The sequence below is a fragment of the Coturnix japonica genome, chromosome 6 (genome assembly GCF_001577835.2).
Source record: "Coturnix japonica isolate 7356 chromosome 6, Coturnix japonica 2.1, whole genome shotgun sequence".
In the NCBI taxonomy this organism is placed as follows: Eukaryota; Metazoa; Chordata; class Aves; order Galliformes; family Phasianidae; genus Coturnix; species Coturnix japonica.
In genome coordinates this window covers 6,739,625-6,765,274 of record NC_029521.1, presented here as the reverse complement: position 1 = coordinate 6,765,274, position 25,650 = coordinate 6,739,625, and the positions used below count along the sequence as shown (strand labels likewise).

Genomic DNA, 25,650 nt, shown 5'->3' with positions numbered 1-25,650 from the left:
TTTTGATGTATGGTAACATATATCATCAAAATGCACCATCAGACTAAAGGAAGGTGCATTTGATGAACTGAACCTGTCTGTTTGATTTAAGACCACATCCTGAGTCAACACATTTTTTTGTGCATTTTTTCACAACGCAGTTATAAAACATGACAAAGTTTACAGTCAAGCCAATTCACTGTTAACACTGTTCTCAAAATGCAGGATTTCTAGCTGGCTTGTTTCTCTATACTGAGTATATTTAGCTGGTGGTGACCAATGTGGATAAATAAATATGGATAAATTGTGGATACATAAATATCAAGACTGTGGTCAGACTCATGCTTGGTACACAAACTTTTCTGATTTTGATTGCTGATTACAACATAGAGTCAGACTCATGCATTGCTAATTCAAATGACACGCACTAACTTAAATACATATCCACAAAAGTATTGCTGATTTAATACAACACTTTAACCAAGCATTGCATTTACACTTTTTTGAAATTCAAAATTAATTTTGAATTTGAGGATCAAAACATCTTACTTACATTCTTTAATCAGCCATTTTACGTTAGTAATGAAGTAATGCTGACATGAAGTTGCTTTGAGCAATACAAAACATATGCCAGAGCGCATTCATTAAATAACTCTACATAATGAATTCCATCTATATAAATGATTTACCTCATAACTTATCACATGTTCCTCTTTACGACCGTAGAAGAGATGTGCATACAATTTATAGAGTCGAAGTAAGCTGGAAAAGAAGGGAAAAAGTAACACTAGTACAGCTGTAAATTTCTAGAAGGTCAATATTACTTAAAATTTTGTTACACTAAAAGTCACTCTCCAAAACAGTCACACTCCAAATGTTAGGAAGAGGTAAGAGGTTGGTTAACTTCAGCAAACCTTTGTTTAACTTCAGCTATAATATGCAGTGTATTTAATTTATGGGATTTACTTTTAGATTGCAGTAGGAAATACAGTACAATACATCTGCTTTCTTTTACCAAATCTAACTCTGAGAACACTAAGTTCTTAGAAAAAAAGTAATTTCTGCAACACATATTACCAGGATACTCATGCCTTTAATATCAGTGATGGTGAACAAGCAGGAAACAAAGCCAAATGACCTCACAGATTTTGGGCTGCTAGTCCAGCAATCAAGTTTGATGTTGTAAGACCAAAATGAGAAAGAGTGGAAGCATTTATTCTCTCAAGATCATATTTCAAAATCAGTACATAATTTTCTTAAAGAAAAGCTAGAAAAACAGATTGGCATACTGCAGTTTTGCATATTACACCAGAAGTAACAAAGCAGACCATCTCAGTGGCCTAAAATACTTATTTTCCTGAAAACATATATGGCTCTCCATTTCACGCTTTAAATATTACTCGTTTCCTTTCCTTGTGATCAATGATATGGTATGATTTTAATCAAAGGCTCACTTTCTCACAGTCCATCTGTTACAATTACTTTTTTCTCTTAAAATCACAATGCAGAACTTCTGGCTTCTCTCACGTCATTCTGACATATGATTTAAAACACAGCTCTACAATTTCACAGCAAGTTCAGGTTGAAGAATGATCCTAAATTTATCACACTCCTCTGATATACCCATGAAGGATATGGCAAGGTTTTCATAGAATGTCAGTCACTGGTTCCTACGCTTTGTGGCTAAGGATAGGTCACAGGCTCATTTAGGTTTTTTTTCCCCAAGAGAGTCAGTATGGCTTTTTCTAGCCAGCATGGCAATACCTCGGTGTTCAACACTTGCAAGTCCACATCTGGAACACTGAGGCATGTTTTCAATTGGGTTTTGACTAGATGGCCTCCATACGTCCTCTTCAACCTGAATATCTCTATTAGTCTGTGCAAGTAACTATTACAACATGTGCAATTACCTAAGGACACTGCTGCTAGATACTAGATACTCTTCAAAGTCATCTCTCAAAAGCAGGGCAATGCTCTGCTTCTCCAGTCCTTTGGTCCGCAAGGTAACTGCCAGTACAGAGACAGCACACACACACACTGACAGCCCCTCGTCAGAGGATGTCTACCAACATTTTTAAACCTATGCTTTTATCTGAATACTTTTAGAGAAGCTCCTCCCTGCTTTGCTGTACGTATCTTGAATAGAGTGCCAGAATAATCCTGGCTTGGTCAGGAATATATGTGGATTTCAAATTTTATTGGGAGCATAAGTATGATGTTCAAATACAATGTTTTCAAGTTTTTCAGTTCTTTTTTTCTCTTTTAAAAGATCAAAGCCAATCTCGTGATAGGTGCAGAACTTGCTAGAAAAAATATACTCTTTACAGTAAGATTTCTACAGTAAATTTACCACAATCCAAGTAGTTCTAAAAGTTATCACAAAATCCTGGTCAAGGTATTAAAAGTAGAAGCACTGGAGGAAGAGCAGGTAGAACATCTCCAAGTCAACAATAAGTGTTTTGAAGCATTTGTTAACTACAAAATAGCTAAGCTTTTTTGGGGGTGAAATACTTCAGAAATATACTATTGAAAATGCACTTTCACATTGAAAATGTGTTTACAGTACCCCATCTAGCCACAAAACTAATCCTGGGCCGTTCCTCAACATGTGATGGTCCCTGAGGCTCTTATGGAACCAGCCCCTGCAGCTGCCACCCTGGCTGTCTGCCCCACACCACTGGGGCTCTTCCATCACCCTGCAGCCATGCACCCAGCACAAGTGATAGCAAGGCTGGATCAGCCTGTGCAAGCAGAGAGAGAGGCTGCTGTGCTGGGACGTGGGTGTCTGAAACCCAATCCTGGCTCTGGAAGGAAATGAGAAAACCACCTGGGGGAGTCTGTGTTCAGCACACGCCACTTTAGCTGAGGGTCGTTCCCTGAGTCACCACCTTTACTTACACGGTGCTGCCAGCCACTATCACAGTACCACAAAGCGCTGCAGACCAGAGATCATTTGCTCTAATGTAAGCAGTGCTGAAGAGCCAACTAAAGGACAGCAGTGGTTCTTGAAGCCATTGAGCAGCTCAGAATTCAGAGTGCATAGGTGGCATTGCCTTCCTCTCTCACATGACAGTTACACATTTTGCAGCACAGTTAGTTAAATGCATCCATGAAACTTTCAAATACATTAGTTCCCAAATGGGTGCAGACATTTTTCAACATATGTACAGATGCATTTCTTAATTCTGTGTGAAGTATTATGGCAGCCTCATTGAACATTTGGCTCTTTAAGAGCCATATAAAAGTTTTATTCTCCAGTTGCATTTAATGCAGCCAATTAGCATTTCTGAAAAAACAAATTTGATCACTAACTTTAAGAAATTTGGCTACCATAAACTGCAAGTTACCTTCCCGCAACCCAAAACACACAGGTAATTAAGTTGCTATGGTATTTGCCATTTCATTTGCAGTACATATTTACTGTAGTATTTCACCCAATAATTCCTGCCATGTTTCAGTGGAAATACAAGAATTTGATTATGAATTATGTTTGTGTGGAAATGACTCTGATAAAGTAATGAAGATATGTGTATCCTTGCACTCACATGCCTATTAGTGGCAAAAATCTAATAGGGATTCTTTGAAAAAGACAAAGAAAAAAATAAATAAATTATGAATATCACAGACATACAAGAAATAAGATCCATGTATTTCAAGCCGTACTGACAGAACCTAACATTTTTAAATGAGTTCTTTTATTTATTCCAGTGCCTTGGAAAGAAGCCAGATTGAGAGCAGCTGAAAATAGTACTTTCCCTTAGACTTTCTAACTGTGTTATCATATTCTTTATGGACTCTGTTGCATGTAGAGATAATTCACACTATTTCAAAAATATAAAGTTTGGCTTTTGGTGCTTCTGAATTTACTTTTATTTTTTTCAAACAACTCTGTTTTGTCCTGGCCCTCTTAATTCTATATAAATGAGAGAATTCCTCCCTTTAATGCCCTTTAAATCAAATCACATCGAATATACATCAGTATTTATTTTAAAACCATAGTGTAGTTTTCTTTCTTCTATGTTGAATTCTATAAAATGCTTTCTTTTTATTTGCATCTGTTATGAACAATGAAGAGCCTTTGCCAATATTTTCAGCAATTAAATAAAAAATATTTTACTCATGCAAAGTAAGATCCTTAAGAATAGAACTTCTTATGATGTCATACGAGAATATGAAGGTGATTAATGATGACATATTTTCCTAGCTCCAATGCTTCCTGAAAGAAAATGTCAAGAGCTATGATGATGTGTGTTTGCTGCAGGATACAAGATAAAAAGATGATAACTGTCACCTTCCACCAAACCTGAAGGTATCATTAGTGTTGCTACACAGTTTGTGCCGATGTGATTAAGCATTTGTCCCCATTTCCATTATAAATCCCATGGGTTTATAGCTCACCTGTAAAAATGTGATCTGAACTAAAACATGTCATACTATCTTGAGTAGAAGAAAGCTATAGACTTATCATTTTAAATTATAGGAAAAAAAAAAGTGAAGAACAAGAAAAAAATGCTGAAGTAATACATTAATTTGAGTTCTATTACAACTCAGTCAACTGAGTTCATCAAGTTCAAAATATAATCATATAAAAATCATGCTGATTCAGTTTCTCTTTAGAAAAAAAAAGAATTCAAATGACTCAAATAACAGATTTAAGTGGATATATACAGTACATTTCATAGTTTGTGCACATATATATGTATGTCTGTATATCCATAACCTTGCAACGGCATGTACTTCTGATAAATTGAGCAGTTTAAACATCGTATCACGTCTAGTAGCCAGAATACTGCTGCTGCTAAAATATTGCATCCTGATTGTATTCTTGTTGACTTAATACATCAGCAGCAGTAGGATGTAATTCTATTCCAGGATGAAATTCTTGAGCCCATGAAGGACTTATTTATGGATAAGGTCTCTTTTAATAGATAATCTATGCAAGAGTCATAGAGATCCTATCTGGAAATAACATTTGTTTCAAATAAATATACAAAAGGCACAGACAGGAAAGGAGAAGTAGAAGAAGTTGAGTGAGACTTGGCTTAAATGCCAATTTTCCTTTTAGTTTAGGGTTCGTACTTGGCAGGACGTTGCTTTGCCTTGATATAGAAATTTGACATTTAAAAAGATGCTCTCATTTCATATGGGAAAATCCTGAAGTTCTTTTTACTCTTCATGAAAAAAACCCACCAACCTAAATGTTGCTAACAACAACAAAAAGCCATGAACAGAGCACCACCTCTCAGCTCAGGAAATGGACTAAATGGCTATAATACAATATGATGCATAAACAAATATTACACTGATATCTTTTCTATTTTCCATCTTTTCTTGGCTGCAGATGGTCATGGGTAATACAATAGGTTGAGGGACCATTCTGTTCACTCTGTACTGAAAATGGCAGCATATTATTATAGTCACTTACCTAACCATTGTACTTCAAAGAATAAAAGTTTATATATATTCTACATTTTTCTTTTTGATTATACTAGAGGCAAGAGTTTATATGGAGAGATGCATGATTGACTACTCTCTAACCATTCTTTTCTTTCTAATTACCACCAATGATTTCTGAATTTATATATTTTTCTGTGCCTGTTTAACAACTGACATTTGTCATGAAATCTCTTCATGTAGACAATGGACTTAGGCTAACTTTGAAATTCAATATTTTTTCTACTCATACAGATTTATCACAGCTTTAATTCCATAAAGTACGGAACTTTAAGCCAGATAACAAGTTCACTACAACTAATGAGACCACCAAAATACTGAAAGTTGTAAATGAGATCTAGGATATTATTCAGCTGGTTGGTACCCAGAATTAAACAGCTTTAAAAGCAATAATAGTCTCTATAGATTGCTCTCCCCTTTCCTTTAAATCACTCAAATCAAACCTCAGATCAAATATTTCCAGCACAATCCTGTATCAAGACATTGAGCCTAAACTGTGAATTTTTCATTCTTTTCCACTTTTCAAGTTTTGTGTGTGCAGCATATTGGCACACGATGAAAATATTCAATTAAACAATTTTGATTTATTTTACCATCAGATTTTCCACAACATTAAATCACTTGGATAAGAAACAATATACCGTGGAGTAGTACCTGATATTCATGAAATCAATGACTGCTTTGGCTTGCTCAGTGTTGAAGGCATCCAAGTCACCACTTCTTTCTGAATTAGTTTCTCCTATTCCAGACATTGCTTTTCCAAGTTCCCTTATGTTATCTTCTAAGCTCATATGTCTGTCTGCAAAATAATTCCAAGGAACAAAAAAAAAACAAACAACAACCCAAGTATAAACATAATAGTATCTTTTAAATTATATTCCGAAATGCAAGCAGTTATATTATGAGCCACATGAAAACTTAACAGCAGTCAAACATTTTTGTCTGTTGTTATTATTCTTATCAATAAATGAATTAAAATTCCAGCACAAAATCACTGGTGGATCCTTGTGATAGACGTTTAAGATGTAAGAGGTTGATCTTTCATGCATGCAGAGACAACCACAGACAGATGATGTAAATTCAAGATATATTTACTACAATATAGTAACATTCTTTAAAATTAACTATTGTTTTTGTACAGTAAAATATTGTTCTTCTGACTATATTCCTTACTGTAGAAAACAGTAATATAGGAATAGATTATTTAAAAGGGTAGTGAATTTTTAAATACTTGCAGTCATAATTCATTAAATACGAATATGCCTAATCTTTGTGCTCCATCATTTGCACCTCTCAAAATAGATAATTACCTTACAGTTCTAACTTGAAAATCAAAACCAAATGCTAAAACAGTTAGGAACTAAAATTTATATCCTTTTGATAAAATGCTTTGGCAAAAATCTTGAAATACATCAGTGTTTGCTGATGCTTGTGTTTAAAGATTAAGGATTCATTTTTCTGATTTGTGTACAGTGTATACCATCACAATAAATAAATAAATAAATAAATAAATAAGTTACAATCACAATTTAACTGTTCTTTTTAGGTCTAAAACATCTAGAATAGAAGAAGGGGAAATGTCAGATTTATTTTCCTTATTGCTTTAATTCTCTACTGGTCTGCTCCCTCCTTCTTTGTACAGAAAATAGATTTAAAAACTTACAAGATTCTGTTTTTTATAGTTTTGCACTTTGGTGGTACAGCAATCAAAACCCTGAAAAATTCACCTCAGTTTTCATTAACTGAGACAGCAGAATATAACTAGGAAGAAAAACAGAGAATGCAAGGGAAATGGAAACTAATCCACTGAAAATGAGAAAAAGAACCAGAACTATCACAATTAGTAAAGCCAGATAACAAGACCACGAGATGTCACAGTATGTAAGCTCAGATCCCTTCTCCAGCTAGTCAAAGTATTTTCTTTCTTTGTACAATTGATTTTCAAGCCCAACTGCTTCTCTCAGGAAGGCTTTCACATCTGTGAAGTAAAGAACACTTTATCCTCAGTGCATGGAAGGTAGAGCAAATCACGTTAGTAGTTCATCTGGGCCCAGTTTTCAGTCCCTATCCTGTCCTTCTTTCTCCCTAAGCAACCCTTTTACATGCAGCAAAGATCCCTTGTCTCTCAAACTCTTTCTCTCCACCCAATCAACCAACACCTTAAGTTCTAGACATCAGTTTTCTTTTCTCCGTTCCCAGCCTTAAATGAGTTTCCACTACCATCCTTATCTAAATCCATTCTTTCTGTTCCATGCTATTATGTTCAAATGAGCTTAAATTTCCAGGCTGCTTGAGTACATTGTAGCAAAGGGAAAGAAAAAGGCCATTAATTTAGAATACATTAGCATTTCACTGTTAGTTGCACCAGCTGAGAGCAGTAAACTAAGGAAACTCATCTCAGCCCTGGGTGGTCTACAGTATACTTTGTAAAATAGATTATTTGAAGAAATTTTATGAGGAAAGAAATATTAGAAGCCTCTTGTAAGCACTTACAAACTGTATATTCTTTCCCTAGAACCCATGTATCTTAGCTAAATGGGAATGGATTTTCAGAGGCCAGTAAAAACCAAATTCATAACACTTCCTTGCCAAACCTTTACACTTTGAAGTGTAGTGGTATTTGAGCTGTTTAGGAAAATAAATAAATGCATACATACACAAATAACCAATCTCAAAAAAATGCATTACTTTTCTGGGAAGTCTCAGCCTTGTCTTGAAGCCCACTAAACAGCTCCGAGGCAGTCACTGCCATGGAAAATTTCAGCTCAAAGACCTACAGATCTGCCAGACTGAAGATCCTGAAAAATGTCAGTTATCTTTAATAATCCATCGTGTTACCAGCCAGTCTAGTACACATGCATTGCAGTCTCATAAAACTAAATTGTGATGTGTTCCCATTAATCTCCATTGTTATATTAATATAGCTAACACATGTTAAGATACTTTCTCATTGGAGACAGGAAGAATGACTGGAATTCCAATGATCATAAAGCATATACATATTCTGTCAAAATTCCAAGAAGAGAAGGTTCTCGAATTAAACTACAATGAAAGAGTATAACAACTATTAAGGGCTTGATATTAAGTATTCATCTTTTCTTTGAATGGATCCACTCAGTCCTTTCACTTTTCCTTTGGGATGGACTCTTCTCAACATAATCACCTTCAAAGTGAATATAAAGTAAGCGCTGTGATCTCAGAAAAAGGGATTTTGGGAGGAAGCTGCTACAATTTTTTTCTGGCTATTTTGTTCCCACCAGACCCAAGATACAGGCTTTTTTGCAGATTTCCTCATAGCCACAAGAGCTAAAATTCCTTCCATTGTAATTTTTCAACTTCAGCAGTGATGACAGTATACTTCCCTCATCATTCTTTAGTTAACCCATACATTTTGTGCCCGAAGTGCAGAATTTGCCATATAGAAATCTGCCAGAGAGTTGACCTCCAAGGATAAAATACATATTATTCACCAGGTGTAATTCTATAGCATGTACTGAATATCTCAAACAGCAGAGAAATGTGCCCAAGGCTATGGTGAGTCAGTCACTGAGAGAGCTGGAACTGGAATTTAGATGTTCCTTGCTCTCGCTCTCCTGCAATTATTATTTATTTTAACAAGCCAATGATGAGGCCTTTTCAAGACCTTCCCTTTTTATAGCACAACACTGTACAAAGATTGAGAGGCATTCTGCTCAACAGACTATAATCCTCTCAAAGTTTAATGTCTTTTTCGGAGAATTATTATCAAGTACGAGGTACAGTATTCAAGAGGAAAACAAATCACTTTACAAATACCTGCAGTTAAAAAACACTTTATTGAAACGACTGGAAAGCATTCTACTTTTTTACCTACTACTTCAGGTGTATTTATTTTATAACTTTTAATTATACCTACCACGGAGGTTCTCCAACAGGAAGTTTAAGAGATCCATAAATTGTAACATCTGCATGACACTGAAATTCTTTTCTTTAGCCCAACAAAATCCCGCAGTATAATAATCTAGCAGAATAACTTCTATCAAAGATGTCTGTAATTCTTTTAAATTCAGATACTCCGTCAGCCTTCTGAAAGAGATATCAGAGTAAAACAGCAGAGTTTCTACTTGTAAACTTTCCAAATTTAACATATGATTACATATCTATTATGACCATATTACATGTATACATATACATATTTTCCAGGAACTCTGCTTCATCAGTTAATAGATATGAACACTGTTGACCAGAAGGAAAAAAAACACACAACTGAAATAACTAAATAAGCAACTACAGATTTCAACAGACAGTAATTAAAAGTGAAGATATGACTTATGAAATAAAAATAAAGAGATGAACAAAAACCAAAGAGATGCATGAAAAATGTACGCAAAAAGAAAAGTGTTTGTTGAGGACAGGGTTTGGTGAATGAAATAGCACAATTAGTCACACACTCTTGTTTTGAGATAAGCTTATAGTATTAAAAAGATCTTGTTTCCCTTCAATCATTATTTTTTTTATGCAGATTGTGAAGAAAAAATATATTTTAGAAATAAGATAAATAATATAAAATTACTTAAAGCACCTAACGTATTTAGGAACTTGTACTCCACTTTCACAATTGTCAAAGCATTTAGGATGAGCCTCATCCTATTTTTCTGGTCAACCCTGGAAGTTTTTCCACCTACTTAATAGAAGCAATGATTAGAGAAAAATGCATTCCTTTCTAGGAGAGCATGCTGCTGTTGACAAATTTATGTTGCTCTGTTCAATTGTGGAATTAACTATGTCTTTTATAGAAATTCTATGCCTTTTTCCGTATGAAGAGATTATAGAGGATCAAGGCTAGGACTTCAGTTTGCAATTCTTCCAGTGTGACTTAAGCTACATTTCAGATAGTGAAGTTCTGCATCAGAGCAGCCCTCAGTTTATTAGCAATACCTGACAACACAGGTGCCAGCTATGATCACAGTTTTTCCTTCCATGTAAGAGTGTTTTCATTCCTACTTCTCATTCCTTCCTAATAACAACATTAATCTCAGACCTACTTATAAGGAACTTAGTTTTTCAGTGTTTTCATCAGGCCAGTAGAGATACGCTGTCAAATCAAATCACTTTTGTTGTTGTTTTTTAATTAAAGCCTGAATAGCTAAGAAAGTAAAGCACATAATCCAATCAGTTTTGTTTAAAAACATGTATTCTTTTGTTCTGCATAACAAATTTGTACGGCTGTACGCATGCAAGCTGGTTAAAAACACTTAACTATGTACAGAAATAGAAGTGGAACACGGCCAGCTGAACTTTCCAAGGTTTGAAAGAGTCCATATCCTTTCTTTCTGAAGCCCCTGCCAACTCTGTGTTTTCATAATCAGAGCTTCTCAGGGATTTAGATCTTCTGTGATGCTGCTAACAATGCCAGAACTCAGCTTTTCAACATTCTGCAAGGCATGTCACTGACAACAGTATCTATAAATGATCAGGAAATTATGGGTGACTTAAATTTCTTAGTTAAATTGATTGCTATTTCTTCCTCCATGGAAGGCTCTCAAATCCTACGGAGTACAAAATTTTGATATGTGGGAACACAAGACTTCAAAAATCTCATACTAAATCAGATAATTTCTTCCGATTTTCCAGCCTTAGCTGTGGCCTCCAAATTGCCCTTTTGTATAGAAATGATGCACTGTGATAAACTAACAAAATCTCAGTTCTAGTGTTAAAGACTATATAAAATACCCCAGAACTATTATTTTCCATTTGATGCAGCACATACTTCATGATTCACTTCTACAGTGTGTATATAAATAAATACACATCTTCACGTGATCAGCTGAGACAAAAAAAGGAACATATGATCCTTCAGTACTTTCCTTTTTAATCTTAATGAGAAGTTTTCACAATAAATTGTGTCACTAAATACATTTCAGTCTCCTGTGAGTTGTACCCTTCAGCCATCTCTGAAGAAATGGGTCATCAGTCAAGAGAAAATAATAAATAAATTAAAAAATCTTATTGTTTGTAGGGAAAAATTATTTTTCCAGTTTTCTTAAAAAAAAAAAAAAAAGTCCCATCAGGAACAGATTTTTTTTCATTAAAACAGAGGAAAGTTATATTTTGAGAATAATATTTTAATCTCTCAAACATTCTATGAATTTGGACAGTGTGGTTCTGTTGTTTTCCTTTGTTCCTTCCCCTAAAACCCATTAAGAACATCAGCCGTTTACTTTCAATTCATTAAGAATGTGCCAGTGGAGACGAGCGTTCCTGAATTATTTGGGTACTTCTGGAAATCCCATCCTAAAAATATAAGTCTAAGGTTTCAGGCTGAACTTGGGCCTCCTAAATTTAGCTCTCAATGAGCATTGCTAAGAAGAGAGAGTGTTGCTACAGTGAAGACAACGTGGGCTTACTTCAGAAGTCTTTGGCTGCCTCCTATTTCCCCAGTGCACCATAACAGCTACCTACCTCTTAACATTTCCATCCCTTTCTAAACTTTTAAAACCTGTTTTTTTTCAGTAGCTCATATTAAAGCACCCTAAATGCTTTAGCAAAAGACTTAACCAAGTGAGACTTATGCTAAAGCTCAGTATTGGCCTGTGCTTATTTACATCTTAGTATTTCATTTACAATATATTTAAAAGAATGTGAACCCACAAACCACAACAGTGTGAAGTACCTATCAATTAAAAAAAAAAAAAAAGGTAGAAAAATCAAAAGATACGGGAAACACACTAAAACAAAGTAGATCTGAGATCAGTGACATTTCTGCCCACTTTTCATGAAACATTTAAAATCACAAATGATTTAAATTGAACAATTAATGTGATAACTATCAAAAAATAAATCTAACAATTTGTATACAGATTTTATTTCATGGTAACGTTAACGCTAGTATTGTCACAGCTGCCACTTACCTCATAATTCCTTCTATGTCTTCTTCTGACAAAGCAGTAATTTGGGAAAGAGAAAGAAAGTTATGATTAATCTTCCTTCCATCTACAGCATCCTGATCTTGGTCTTCTTCCTACACACACATACATATATATGAGTATAGCTTTGAAAGTTGTATTTAATTATGTCAGTAACTTATCTAAATAACATTTTGATTTTGAGGAAGTAGGCAAGGGATTAATTCAACAAATGCCAAAAACATAACACAGCTATAATTATACAGTGGCAACAAAATGCCCTAAAACATTTTCACTAGGCAGATAGTGCTAGGCAGATATATGGAAAATAATATTTATATCTTAACTTCATGTGGGAATGTACTTCAATCTTGTTCTGTTCACAATATGCCACTAACTTGTAAGCGAAAACAACGGGAATGTAAAAATACAAAACTGTCCAAGAATTTAGATTTGACAGGTATAGAATCACCAAGGCTGGAAAAGACCCACAGGATCACCCAGTCCAACCATCACCCATCACCAGTAGTTCTCACTAAACCACAACCCTCAACACAACACCCAAATGTTCCTTTAACACCTCCATGGTCGGTGACTCCACCACCTCCCTGGGCAGCCCATTCCAGTGCCTTTAGTGAGGTACTTCCAGTACTTTAGTACAGTAATTAAATGTACACTCAGTTTATGCTTAAGGCATTATGGGCACACATGCACATTACCATACTATTTGACCTTGCCCCTGTACTTCTTGATAGCACTTTGGGAATTTATTGCCCACATTTCCTCCTTCTTTAAACCAAGAAAGTCCAAATGCAACACGATGATGCACACAGAAGAATCTGAGAGTAATGTTTCAGAGAAGGTCTGTGTATCCACAGAACAGGAAGCAGTTCCTTGTAGGAAATACAATGGTGTGCATGTTACATAGGAAAACAAACTGATCTTGAAAAAACTATGCAGTGGTCTTCTAAAAAATATTTGACCACACTTGATTTAGTGTGTGTCTCTGGCCAAAATCACTCCATCATGGGTTTTGGTAAGAAATCTATGAAATATATAAAAAACTGGAAAACATAACTCTTTTGTAACATTTAGGTAATGGAATGGGTGTCAAAACACATTATAAAATCATCATCTATAAAAATATTCAAAGCTACATTTGACATCTATCTGTTGGACAATCTCTAGGCTGTTAAAATGAGATGTTGCTGATAATGATTATCAGTAGCTATTTAAAGAAGAACCAATTATACTCAGACACAATCCTAGCAAAGCTCACAACTAAGTATAGCACCATTTTAACAACTTTAACTAAGTCCTGCTGAGATTTGAATATTATATAAAAGGAACACAATCCAAAAGTGTTCTCAAGTTTTAAGAAGGAACTGCTATGAGAAATGACTTTTCACCAAATGCTTGTATCCAAGCAGGGTTTATCATCAGTCTACATAGAAGGACAAAAAGATGAGTGAAAAATTTAGCTGCAACATAAAGCACAAGGAATAGAGGTTAATGGTTTGTAGCCTGCCTGGATGACGGTTACAAATCTGGGTAAAACCCCCAAAATTATTAACTCACTGGAAGTGCATTTTTACACCTGTGGGGCTTTACAGAGGGACAGCAAAATGAAGCCTGAACATTTCTACATCAGCTTGAAAAAGAAGTGGAAGATTTCCTTACATGAGCTGATTTTAGACTGAAAAGCATTGTTCTGGGCTAATCGTCTACTAAATCCAGCACTGGTCAAGGACAGCCCCCAAATAAAGCTACACTACTCCCCCTGCTGCTGCCGAACTGCAAAATATACCTAAAACTCAGGGACAAGCTGAATTACATCCAAGGCTGGTGAAACAAGACACAGAGCAGCCAATATGAGAGTTAGTGGACAGACTAGTTTTTCTCTCTAATTAATCACAAGTACTATCCCATGCACTTTAGCATTAAAAATTATCATTTCTAACTGCAAAGAAGCTCGTTTCAGATAGAATGCCTCATCAGAACAACAAGAACCAAGTAAACGAAGGCTTCCTTCAGAGAGTTTGGAACATGGTGCTAGTTTGTTTTCATTAGCAATAATTTGTGCAGTATAAAAAACGTTTGCAGTCAGCAATATTGATATAACTAAGTTGCATGTTCCAGCTAGGAAAGCATGAATAAGTAGCTCAACATAGTAACATACTATTATTGAAAGATGGTTTAGAATAATTAGGAAAAATAGGAATGCTGCACTGAAGTGACTGTAGGTGTTACAAATCCATTGAAAAATGGATTTTTTAGAAGCAGCGAGAGCAGAAATAAAAGAATAATTAATACTGATTCTTAGGAAATTGAATTAAAACAAGTTCATCTCTTTTTCTCAGGATGTCCAGTCCATAGGATACAATACTATATCTTTTTGCACCATTATATAAGCAACAAATGAACAATAAACAGGTTGGTCAGTTAAAACCTTACTGACCACAGGGTTATCATTTCACAGCAATCACCACAGACAGAAAGTATAAGATGATGCATTTGGCACTATCAAAGAAAATAAAAAGGTTAAGAAAGTTCAAGACATGCTGTTTGTGAGAGCCTCTCATCCACACCTATCAGCGAGATGTGGGCAGAGGTGACAAGGGGGACTGAGCAAAGAAAAAGACATTTCTAACCCCTGCGCCCCACATCTCCAACATTCAAAGCCACATTCATAACCCAGTAGTACAGGCCTGCCAGAAGTCTTTTTTTTTTTCCCCTCCCAGTTCTTATGTTTGTGCTCTAAGCATCAGGTTAGCAGGCAAAAAGTTGAATATTCTGAAAAGGAAAATATCTGAATTTCCAGAATCCATACAAATAATATCTGAATTTCCAGAATCCATACAGACTATTCCTCACTGATTCTTGAAAGGCATCAGCCCATATTCATCATGTCAGAAAATACTCATCCAAAAGGTAATTTCCTCCTGCCTGCAACTGGCTTACCATAGCATGAAGCTTTCCCACCTACACTATACCAGTAAGCTGGGCACACTTAACATACTTTCATTAAGGCTTGTCTTTGAATTACGAACAAAAAAAAAGGACCTTTAGGTCTTTGCTGAAGTCTTAGCATATACTGCTGTATTGTAGCAATATATGAAGTAATTAAGATTACAAATAAACATCTTTTTAAAAACCCACATACATTATACACAGTCTTCTACGATTCCTTTCAAAACAGTGAAAGACTTCAGCCTTGGAAACATATTATTTATCCAACTAAAGTTTGTGGTTGAAACTTAAGAGAGACTCAAGTTATTGTAACTCAGTATTGCAGATGAAGCTCTGTAATCTGCACATCAAAATCCATCACTTCACACGGCAAGGTGAAAGCTCACTGTACGTTTCACCACCTACTCTCTGTAACTATTCCATAGCAACAACATCCTTCATGTTCTTAATTTTCAGGGTGCATTTCTGTCACTGCTGTCCATAGGAAGCGCAGCTATCACATAATATCAGTTATAAAGGACTGATGAGGAACTGTGGGAGTGAAATCACATTATTCAGAAGATAAATTTTTAAAATCAGAAGCATCTCTGTAATTAAAAAGAAAATTAAAATAAAAGTAGTGAAAGACCTGAAGTCACTTGAATGATCCTGCATTCATGGAAAAATTCTTTTGGGGCAGAACATCACCCCCACTTAAAGTTTATCACCATTGTGATGAAATACTGCTTTGTCTTTTGATGGCAAAATGTCTTTAACCACCACTGAAAAATCAGAGGGAAACTGTTTTTTTGTATGTTCAGTAATGCAATGATGAATTTACCTTTCCTTTGACTGTTAAAAGCTGTGATTGACTGAGACAATCCAAGGTGATTTCATTCTGATAACACTATCCTCCTGAGTTGGGGGGTGGGGGGAAAATAACCTAAAAAACCCTTTACCAAAACATACTTCCAGCAATAGACTTAACACATGTAAATATAGACTGCTACAAGAGAATTATTTGTTCCCTTTATCCTCTATTTCCCTTCATATAATTTTTAGCTGTTCTGAATGTATATTTCTAGCTGTTCAATACGTCACTCCAAGTGCTTTGGGCACCTCTTGTCAACATCATCAAATCCAAATACCACATCAGACATTTTAAAACAAAAGAACAAGATCCTCCTTGAATTCCTCAGCCAACGTTTACAACTCACTGTGAAACAGAAAGTAACAACAGCAAACAATCCCAGCGAGCTGCAAAAAGCTTTGTGTTTGGGTGGGGAAGAATTCTAAATATAACCACTCCAGCATATGTAGTTTTGGTGAGGGCCTCTCCAGGGCGGTAAGACATTGAAACACAAAAATGGAAATTAGCAATAGAGTTCCTGTACGGAAGCAGGCTTGTCCTTTGGGATGAGACCTCTGCTCTGGCTGAAGCTGTTAGTTATTTGCATCTGTTTGAAAATACAACAATGTGCTTTGCAAAATCTTGACTTTCAAAAATATATTCACAAAAGAATGCCTTGCCAGCTCTCTCAAATTATATCAGCTACCTGAAGTGTAAGGAATGAGATCCTCCTGCCCTCACCCCAGGGAAATGAAACTGGACTAAACTCTGCTGCCACAGACAGACAGTTGCCGGTACTGAGCTGGTTCATTTAAAGCTGGCTCAGCTGCCTCAGCCTGAGCGATACTGCTGACAGCAGTACAGATGTATCCTGAAACAGTGTTGCATATCAGTTACAACTTTAATCAAAATGGGGATAAAAAAAAAAAATAGCAACACAGGCTGTTATTTGTATTATTACATGCATTTTGTTATCAAGCTGTCAAATACTTCAGCAGAAGCAGAAAATCTTGAAGCTGTCTACCTAAATGGTTAAGGCAGAAACAGAAACGCATTCACTGTTCCTATATGTTAAAAAACAACAACAAACACACACACAAACCGTCACCAACAAAACAGACAACAAAAAAACGAACCACTTGTTTGCTCCCATCATGGGAAGCTAAAATCAATAGTTCCTATTTTAGTCATAGTGTTTGTTTTGTCAAACAAATGAGGAAATACACAACAGCATCACTAATTTCAATGGCATTCAAGAAGAAATGTGCAGACATACCAAATGCAAAAAATAATACCTATATGGGAGGACTATTACAAACAACAGAGGCTGATTATGTCAACAGTAGCTAAATACATCTCAGAAAAGATGTGCAATCCAAGTGCCCAGGTAAGCAAGTGACCAAATTTACTACGGCATTAGACTTTACTAATGCTTTCACTGCTGCAGACTACTAAATGGAACAAAAAACATATTTTTTTAGAAGAAAGGAGCAGCAGGAACTGCTAAGGTCAGCCTGCAGGCTTTGTAATGTGCTTTCTGCTGAAGTCTGAGATGTTATAAAAATATTTTAATTCAAAAGGACTTTTCTCAAGATTTAAGAGGCAAATATAACAACAGTGGCAAAGTAACAGGTTTGCTATGGCTTACGTACAGAACGTGCTAGCTTCAGTCAAAACTGAAAGCTATATAATAATAATAATAATGATGCACAAATCCACAGAGTTTGCAATAACAATAAGTCACAGGGGATAGCAGGAATTATCAGAAAGGATCCTTTTACAAAGCCATGAAGTAATAAAGAGGAAAATTTCAGTGCTGCTTTTCAAATCATGGAATCAAAGAACCATAGAATTGTTCAAGTTGGAAAAGACCTTAAAGATCGCAAAGTCCAACCACAACCTGACCATAGTGCCCTAACAACCCTCTGCTAAACCCTGTCCCTGAGCCTTTGGGCAGCCTGACCTTCCCCACACAGCACACCCTGAAGCCTTTTGCTCACCACAATATTTACAGGCAACACTAATAGAAAGAATACACTAAGAACCACTTGTGTTTCTCGTAAAATGTTTGAATAATGCATTCTACACAGAAGAAGATTCATTTATTTCAGGAAACCTAAATATTAAGCTTTTGTGCCAGCAGTTGCTATGGCAGCATCATGCCAACAGACACACGTGGGCCCAGGAAGGGCCCTGGCTGGTTTCACACAGGTGTCCCTCTCTCTGCTATGTCTCTTTTGTGACAGGGTAACGCAGAAACACACACACTGCCTTCCTTTATCCTCCAAAAGCATTTTAACGTTGGCCCTTTCATTTTAAGATTCCAGGAGCTTAGTGAAGACACTTAAATTCAATTAAAAGATGAAGCAGAAACAAGACAAAGAAACAAGAGGGGCTGGGAGCTGGCGAGGTAAAACTCAAGGAGCGAGGGTACCTTCCCCGCCGTCGCCATGCTGCCCGGCTCGGCGTCCCGTCACCCAGGGAACGGGGCGGGCCCCGAAGCTCCGCCCGCACGGCCCCGGCCTCTGCTCTCGGGCCTCCGGGAGCCATCTTAGCGCCCCCACTGCACCTGCGTCACAAGAGTCTCAGACCTGCCCATTGCCCACCATGACTGATATGTGACATTCAACTCCTCTTCCTGCACAACAGTGACCCGTATAACGCATACACACCAATCCTGCTTCCAAAAGGAATCCATTGGAATGTGGATCCTGCAGTGTTCTATAGAATTATTCATAGTATTTTACAGAAGCGCAGAGCCCACACTGTGAATTCCTGCAATTTGTGCCATGCTCTGTAGCTGACAACCGTACAGCTGCAGTTACTTCCCCTTTTACTGTGTATATAAATCTAACCAAATAAGAACATTATTCAGAGCTGCAAGCACCACACGCAGTAAGGTGTAAAAACTGGGGAATTAACTGTGATGTTTGGATGCAGTATAACATTGTATATGTTCATACTGATAGTCTAGTTACTAACAGGTAGAGTTTGGATTTAACCCCACATTTCTCTGACATTGAAAATATGCACTGACTTCCACAAACATTTTTAATGTCAAAATATAGCGGCTAAACCCCTTAAAAGGAACTGCCCCATTTTTCTTATTCAGCATTAAAGGACTTAGGTCTGGACTGTATTCTTTCGTACACAAAACCCACACTGGACAAGTTCATTGATGCTGAGCACTGATGGAAGCCCAGCACACGTTTCCAGCGTTAAGCTCCTAAACTTCCTACTTTCATTTTAAATATTTAGATAGAATTATAAAGATTAGATATAGGAATAAAAGAGACACCAACAAAAAAGAATCAAAGGTAGCATTAAGCTGTTCATTCTAATTTAAGATGACTCTTTTATGTTTATAAAACTCACATTTGTATGCAAGTGTGAGTATTTAAGGCAGCTCATTTTTGTTTCCTTCAAATTCAAGACTTGTAAGTACAACAGAAGTAGTGGTCTTGAAAGTCTGATGTGGTCCTTTTTTACCACGAGTAGTCATGATAGATTTTCAGATTGCTGATGGTCACAGACACTTCAGGTCACAGGAGAAGAAAAGCTCCTCTGTGTAGCTGTGTTATATGAAAAAGTTCTTTGAAAGTGTCTGTTCCAGCATTTATAATTTAAACAGTCCATATTGGAAAGCGTACCCTTACAAAACATTACATAGTAAGAGCTCTTCTACTTATCTGAGGAGCAACCAGAGTTCAAGTTTCTGAGATTGTTTTGCCAAGGCTAGTATCACCCAGCACAGGAGTATCCCTGGCGCACACTTTCCACCTCTTCCTTCCGTCTTTGATTAAGCCTCTTCAGCTCACAGTGCCTGGCTCTATTAAGGATAACCACATGGCCTACTTGCATTCAGCCCTGACAGCAAGTTGGTGAAGAGCTGGTTGCTCTCCTTCACTTTTGTCAGGTTATTTTGCTAATGATGCTGTGAAGCATTCTATCTTCCTAGACAGACTTTCTTTTTGTTCAGTTTATCAGGGAGCAGACTCACCTGGATCACAGAGTTCCATATTGTAAGGGGAGGAGAGGTCACAGCTTCACACTAAATATTGCAGGGCTTTGTTGATGGTAGGCCATTTTCACCTGGGGGGAAAAAAAAACAAGCCAGCAATAGCAACAGGGTTCCACAATACTCCACTAAGTCCCTCAGTCCTAACCAAGCTGATTGTTTGATTTAATTTTTTTTTTTTTTTTTTTTTTTGTAGTTTGCAGAGGTCTTTGGATTTCAGCAGAAGATGAAGTTTATGTGGAATTCAGGAAAATGAATGAATTTGCAGAATACTTATTTTAAAACATAAAGTTTTTGTAAACTCCGTGCATATTCACACATCCTCTTAGTGATGGAGGTCTTAGGAAACATTCAATTGCAAACACATTTTCACGTGCATCACTAAGCACAGTAATTTCACGTATGCAAATTCAGGATGAAAAGCAGATGGGAATTCCTATTGGAGCCTTGCTTGTTACGTTAGATGGGCATATGGCTCCCCTTGCTGCCACCTCTCATGACAACAAATTGCTTGAATTCTTGCCCTGTGAGACAAGGATTAAAAAAAAAACCAAAACACAGGCATGCACGGAGATCTTGCACACAGTATTTGAGTTTGACTGCCTTGGTAACAAATGTATAATTTGTGAAAGCAGCAGTACATTAGCGTTACATGGCTCTTAATAATGAATTGTGCGTTACTGGATATAGGTGCATTAACGTGGCAATTAATCACCCTCTCCTGACTCCTTTATAACATCCATCACAGGCATTTTATCCAGGGAACAGTATTCCCTCTAGGTGATGTGCTTTTGTTTTACATACTGTATATTTTCAGAAATAAATAAATAAAATTCAGGGCATGATTCTGTACTAGAAATAGAGGCACATAAATCCTTTGTTGTCTGAGAAACTTGTTTCTAAAACAAAAAAGGTAATTCTGCCTTTTCTCAGGCAATGTCTAATTAAAGGAACTGTGGTAACAACTACAAGAGGAAAACTGCTGCTGTGTATCAGCAGAAGGATGGGCAGAATTCTGAATTATTTAAGGAGAGGAACTGCTTGTACTTCACCATTCTTCATTACAGCGCATCTCAGAATTCCTCCCTCTTTGTGTAATTAATATGTGGGGATTTTTTCATGTGATTTGAAAGTGATTTTAAGAGACTTGTAAATTCAGTACTTGGCACAGCAATAAGAAAGTGCAAGTTAAATTTAGCCAATCATAATTTTTCAATTATTCAAAACAATCTGCAGAGCAGTGAGAGAAGTAAAACACATACTCTATCAATGATTCCATTATCCTTTCACTGTAAAGAAAGGTGGCTCAGTGGATAAAAGCAAGTATTAGAGTGATTCTATTCTTGATCTTATCCAAAAGACTCCTATATCTAATGCCAAGAAATTGGATTTAGGTTCATAGGAATCCTAGAAATTAGAAAAGACTTAAGAGAACATGTAGTCCATCTCCAGGGGACTTGTACTTTTTCCTGCCAACAAGAACTTGAAGAAGAAATATGAATTTATTTAAGCCAGTAGGCGAAGACAGTCCCTTATCATGTATTAAATTGCAAAAGTAATGTAAATGGGCATATAACATTTCACTATACAATCAATATGAACTAAGGAAGCTTAGGATTTTCTCCAAGTACCATTTAGTTCAAGAATCTAAACAGTGAAGGCTGATGCATGAGATAAAGCATACAGATAATGTAGTGGGTAGCTGTTTCAGTCCAACTAAGTGGCTTCTCACAATCAGCATTCAGACAGGACTAATCCACTAAGAACTCCACAATTCAAGACTGAAGCAAAAGGAACAGTGCTGACCACTGTGTGACTTTAAGCCCCTTGGGACAGAAATAAACTTTCTGCATCTTACACAGCCATTCGTATACCAGTGACAAGGAACAAACAATTTAATGCCAGCTTTAGACTTTTAAGTTTATAAAGAGTGCATAGAAAAGCATCGGTTTGCTGACTGTGAGAGCTATGCTCTTTGGGGGCTAAAGGTGTTCAGTACTGAACATGCCAATTAATGGAGTAAGGAAAAATACCTGAAGAAATGTACCAATTTAAACAATGTGTTTTCTTAATGGTAATCAGAGATGTCAAGCAAATAGAATATTACATTCATATTATATAATATTAAATACACATAATCTATAGATTAAAGTATTGTTTTATAATATACACATACGTATTACATATGTATATATCCTTTCTTCAGACCCATTTTTATCACAGACTCCCATTTCCTGTACATCTTTTCTATAGATATAAATTGCCACTTACTGTGACAAGTTTGCAAGAACTGGAATATTAAATTCCATGCAAAAGACCAGACATCCGTCTTCACTTTTCATTTAGACAGTCAAAAATTGACTTTTCAGTTTGAACTTCTGTTTCAGGCTGTTGGTAAACTAAAGATAGAAATGCACTACTATGTAAAGAGCTCAAATTATTACTACATCTTAGTAACACAGCAAGGCCTGTGAAAAAATATCAGTTCACTGATTCCATTGTTCCTGCCATTTTGCCCCCAAATTGGAACATCATTTCTGCTAAAGATTTCATATTTTACTTCTTTCATGTCATTGTTGGGTAGCTCTATTGATATTTTGCCACCTTCTCCATATGATGTTAACTACTTCTCAAAATAACAGGTAACAATCTAGGGCAGAAAGTGAAAAATGACATCCAACTGAAATTACAGGGGGATTTTCAATAGGGAGGCTATAATTACCGAAGATACAAGCTGGCTTGTATACTGGAGCTTATGAAAACACCTTTTGAAAAAATTCCCTGTGACTACTATGCCAGCTTAAGTCTATGTTTAACTTTAAGCACATCACTATTTCCACTTCAAACTGACTGTATTTTTCCTTTGTGCTTTTCTGAGTAATGTGCTTGTTAGACTACAAAAACAGCTTCCAAAGTATCTTACTATTTTTTTCCTTATTTAATATGGACTAGCAAGCCTGAACTAGAGAGATATATCATAATGCCTAAGTGATGTCTTGGAGCAAGATCACAACTATAGCAACAATACCTGTGGAGTCTGTGTGGCAAGTTTATCACCACTTTACATAGTGGGGTCTACTCCAGACAGAGTAAAATTTGTTACTGTGCAGTCTAGCAAAAATCCTGAGTCCCTTCCACCAGGGACAAGTAGTAAAATTGGAGTGGATAGCACATGTGTCTTCTCTTGGTGTGCGTGGAACCTCAGAGTCCAGTGAGTGGAGGAACGCACTCAAGAAGGAAGAATGTGTCCAAATAGTCTCTTTAAATATTTGAGGATAAAGGTTATTCTGTGATCACTAGGCAATATGGTTAAAATTACAGTGAAGCTGTTTGTTACTGCCCTACCCCTTTTCTTCCCTGACTCATTTGGGGTTATGGACTCCACTTGGCAGAGCACGCTAAAATAAAAGGGTATAGATCTTAGTAATCATTTGTGGGAGCCCCTTCCTTCTGAGATTCCAAATTTTAAATATCTGCTGTGCAAGCAGATGTTTATAGAGAGCAGCAAGGAGGAGTTAATGCCCATATTCACATTGAAAAGATTATGTAGTTGCATGTTAAAAATGAATTTGGAGAGCTCTAGAGAGCTTAAGTACATTACTCCTTGTAAAATTGAAACTCACTGAACTGGGGACCTGAGGCCAGCCACATACGTTTGTATTTTTAACTGTGAACCAGCTCTGTTTGTGTTGTCTTGAGGAACATTCATGGGTTTGTTCTAAAACGGGGGTGAAATGCTTCCATAAGGTATTTATTAAAGTAATTTATGGATTTAGTTAAGACAGAAACCAAAATCAGGCTCTCAGAGAATCAAAGTCTAATGAATTATTCTACTCCAGTCTAAGACATTTCTTCAGAGCTCAAAAGTTCAAGACAGACAAAGATGGCACACAGCTTTTGCCAGCCGCTATTTCTCTCAACTCGAACACCCAGACATACTCAGTTGATACATGTGACACGTGTGCTATAAAGATCAATGTTGTATTTTTGTCCAGGAGAAGCATAGTTACCCACATGCTTATCACAGGAAATTTAGAAGCAGAATGAAAGCCTCAGTGCAGCGTTTCAGAATGCTTCTTGAACATAAGCTTATGTTTTTGTCATTTACTTGAAGAGAAATGTGAAGAAAGATGATAGAAGTTAATGGAATTTCATTACTGTAAAATACCAGAAGTGAATCATCCTCCTTGTTTTAACATCTGTTAACAGTCTTCCCCTCTTTCTCGCAACTGAAACGTGACATCCTGCTTGAGTTTTAATGCTGTTTGGCATCCATGCATATACTGCCAGGGATGTTCAGAACTATTTATATTAACAGCAAATGTTTTTACTCCAAGGAAGGGAATATATCCTTATTGATATTCAGTAAGTAGTGTATTGTTGCAACCAAGATATAATTTACTCACTTGTCTGACAGGATTACAGTACTCCATGCATTTTGTAGTTTCATCTGTGAAAAATCGAACTTTGATTCTTTTGTTGTCATTTCTCATAATTCTTTATAAACAATCTGTGGCAAGAAGAGAACAAAACAGCTCAGACAGAAACCGCTCCCGGGGATAGCATTTGAAAGGACATTATTTAGAGTTAATGAATTAGACTAAGAAGTTTGTCATATTTTTTACATGAGCTGTGAGTCAGACTTTGTGTACAAGTGTTTCTTCCATTTTTGTACTTTGTAAAGGCCGTGACTTCCTTTCTTTCCTGGGAACTCTGCAGTGAATACATTTGTCTTCAGAAGCACAAAGCTTTTTAGGTTGTGTGACAAGTATTTCTAGTCTTCTCCCCAACCTTTCAGATTGCTTGGAGCCCAGCAACACACCCTCCTGTTGCAATCCCCGCTTGTGGCTCTCTGAGCTCAGCCCTACAGCCACCAAAACACGACAGCAACTCATCACATTACACCAAAACCCAGAGGAGTTCAGACTACATAAGGATGGCTGAGCTGAGCCATTAATTGCATTATTAGCTATTGGAACTCTCAAATGCAAAAAATGTTAAGTCCCAAAAATGTAGAATGGGGGGTGATGCTTTTTCAACTATGATTTCTTCCTGTGCTCCTTCAGCTATCAATTTTGAAACTGCCTTTGATGAAGAAAGCACAAGCTCCAAAAGCAGATTTGGCTTCAAAAGATGATTACAGCCTTTTCTATCCATAGCTAACTTAGTTTATCTTCTGGACCCATTAAGCACAGTCTGATGTTTCTTCTACCTCTCGGTTTTGTGCTATTACATGGATCATACATTAGTTCTTAGTTACTGCCTTTTCCATGCGACCCAGGCCAACAAAGACAATACTCTTCATAAATGACTATTTAAATTTTAGCTGCCTATGCTGCGTTTGAAAATCTGAACTGTAACTGGATGTTTGATATACAACGAAAAAAGACTTTTAGAAAAGATGGAGAAATTGAAGGCAGTTGGAATTTTCTTTTTTTTTTTTTCTTTTCCTTTTTCTTTTTTTCCTCTATTTTTTTTTCTTTCTTTCTTAAAAGCAGAACTCAGCCCTGTAAGTT

The 25,650-nt window shown here is 36.5% G+C and overlaps 1 protein-coding gene across 2 annotated transcripts in view; it reads right to left on the bottom strand.

The window, feature by feature from the left end:
• Positions 1–25,650, bottom strand: part of CABCOCO1 (ciliary associated calcium binding coiled-coil 1) — a 124,166-nt gene that overhangs the window by 31,249 nt on the left and 67,267 nt on the right. The window contains exons 3-8 of one of the 2 annotated variants that reach the window (XM_015866235.2): positions 24,541–24,644; positions 20,117–20,208; positions 12,324–12,433; positions 9,329–9,498; positions 6,088–6,232; positions 669–741 (exon numbers count right to left, since the gene is read on the bottom strand). In XM_015866235.2, coding sequence (XP_015721721.1) covers positions 669–741; positions 6,088–6,232; positions 9,329–9,498; positions 12,324–12,328 — 393 coding nt within the window. In that variant the 5' untranslated portion in view covers positions 12,329–12,433; positions 20,117–20,208; positions 24,541–24,644. Of the gene's footprint in view, positions 1–668; positions 742–6,087; positions 6,233–9,328; positions 9,499–12,323; positions 12,434–18,550; positions 18,657–20,116; positions 20,209–24,540; positions 24,645–25,650 lie in introns of those variants that run through there. The other variant, XM_015866234.2, reaches the window with a different exon arrangement.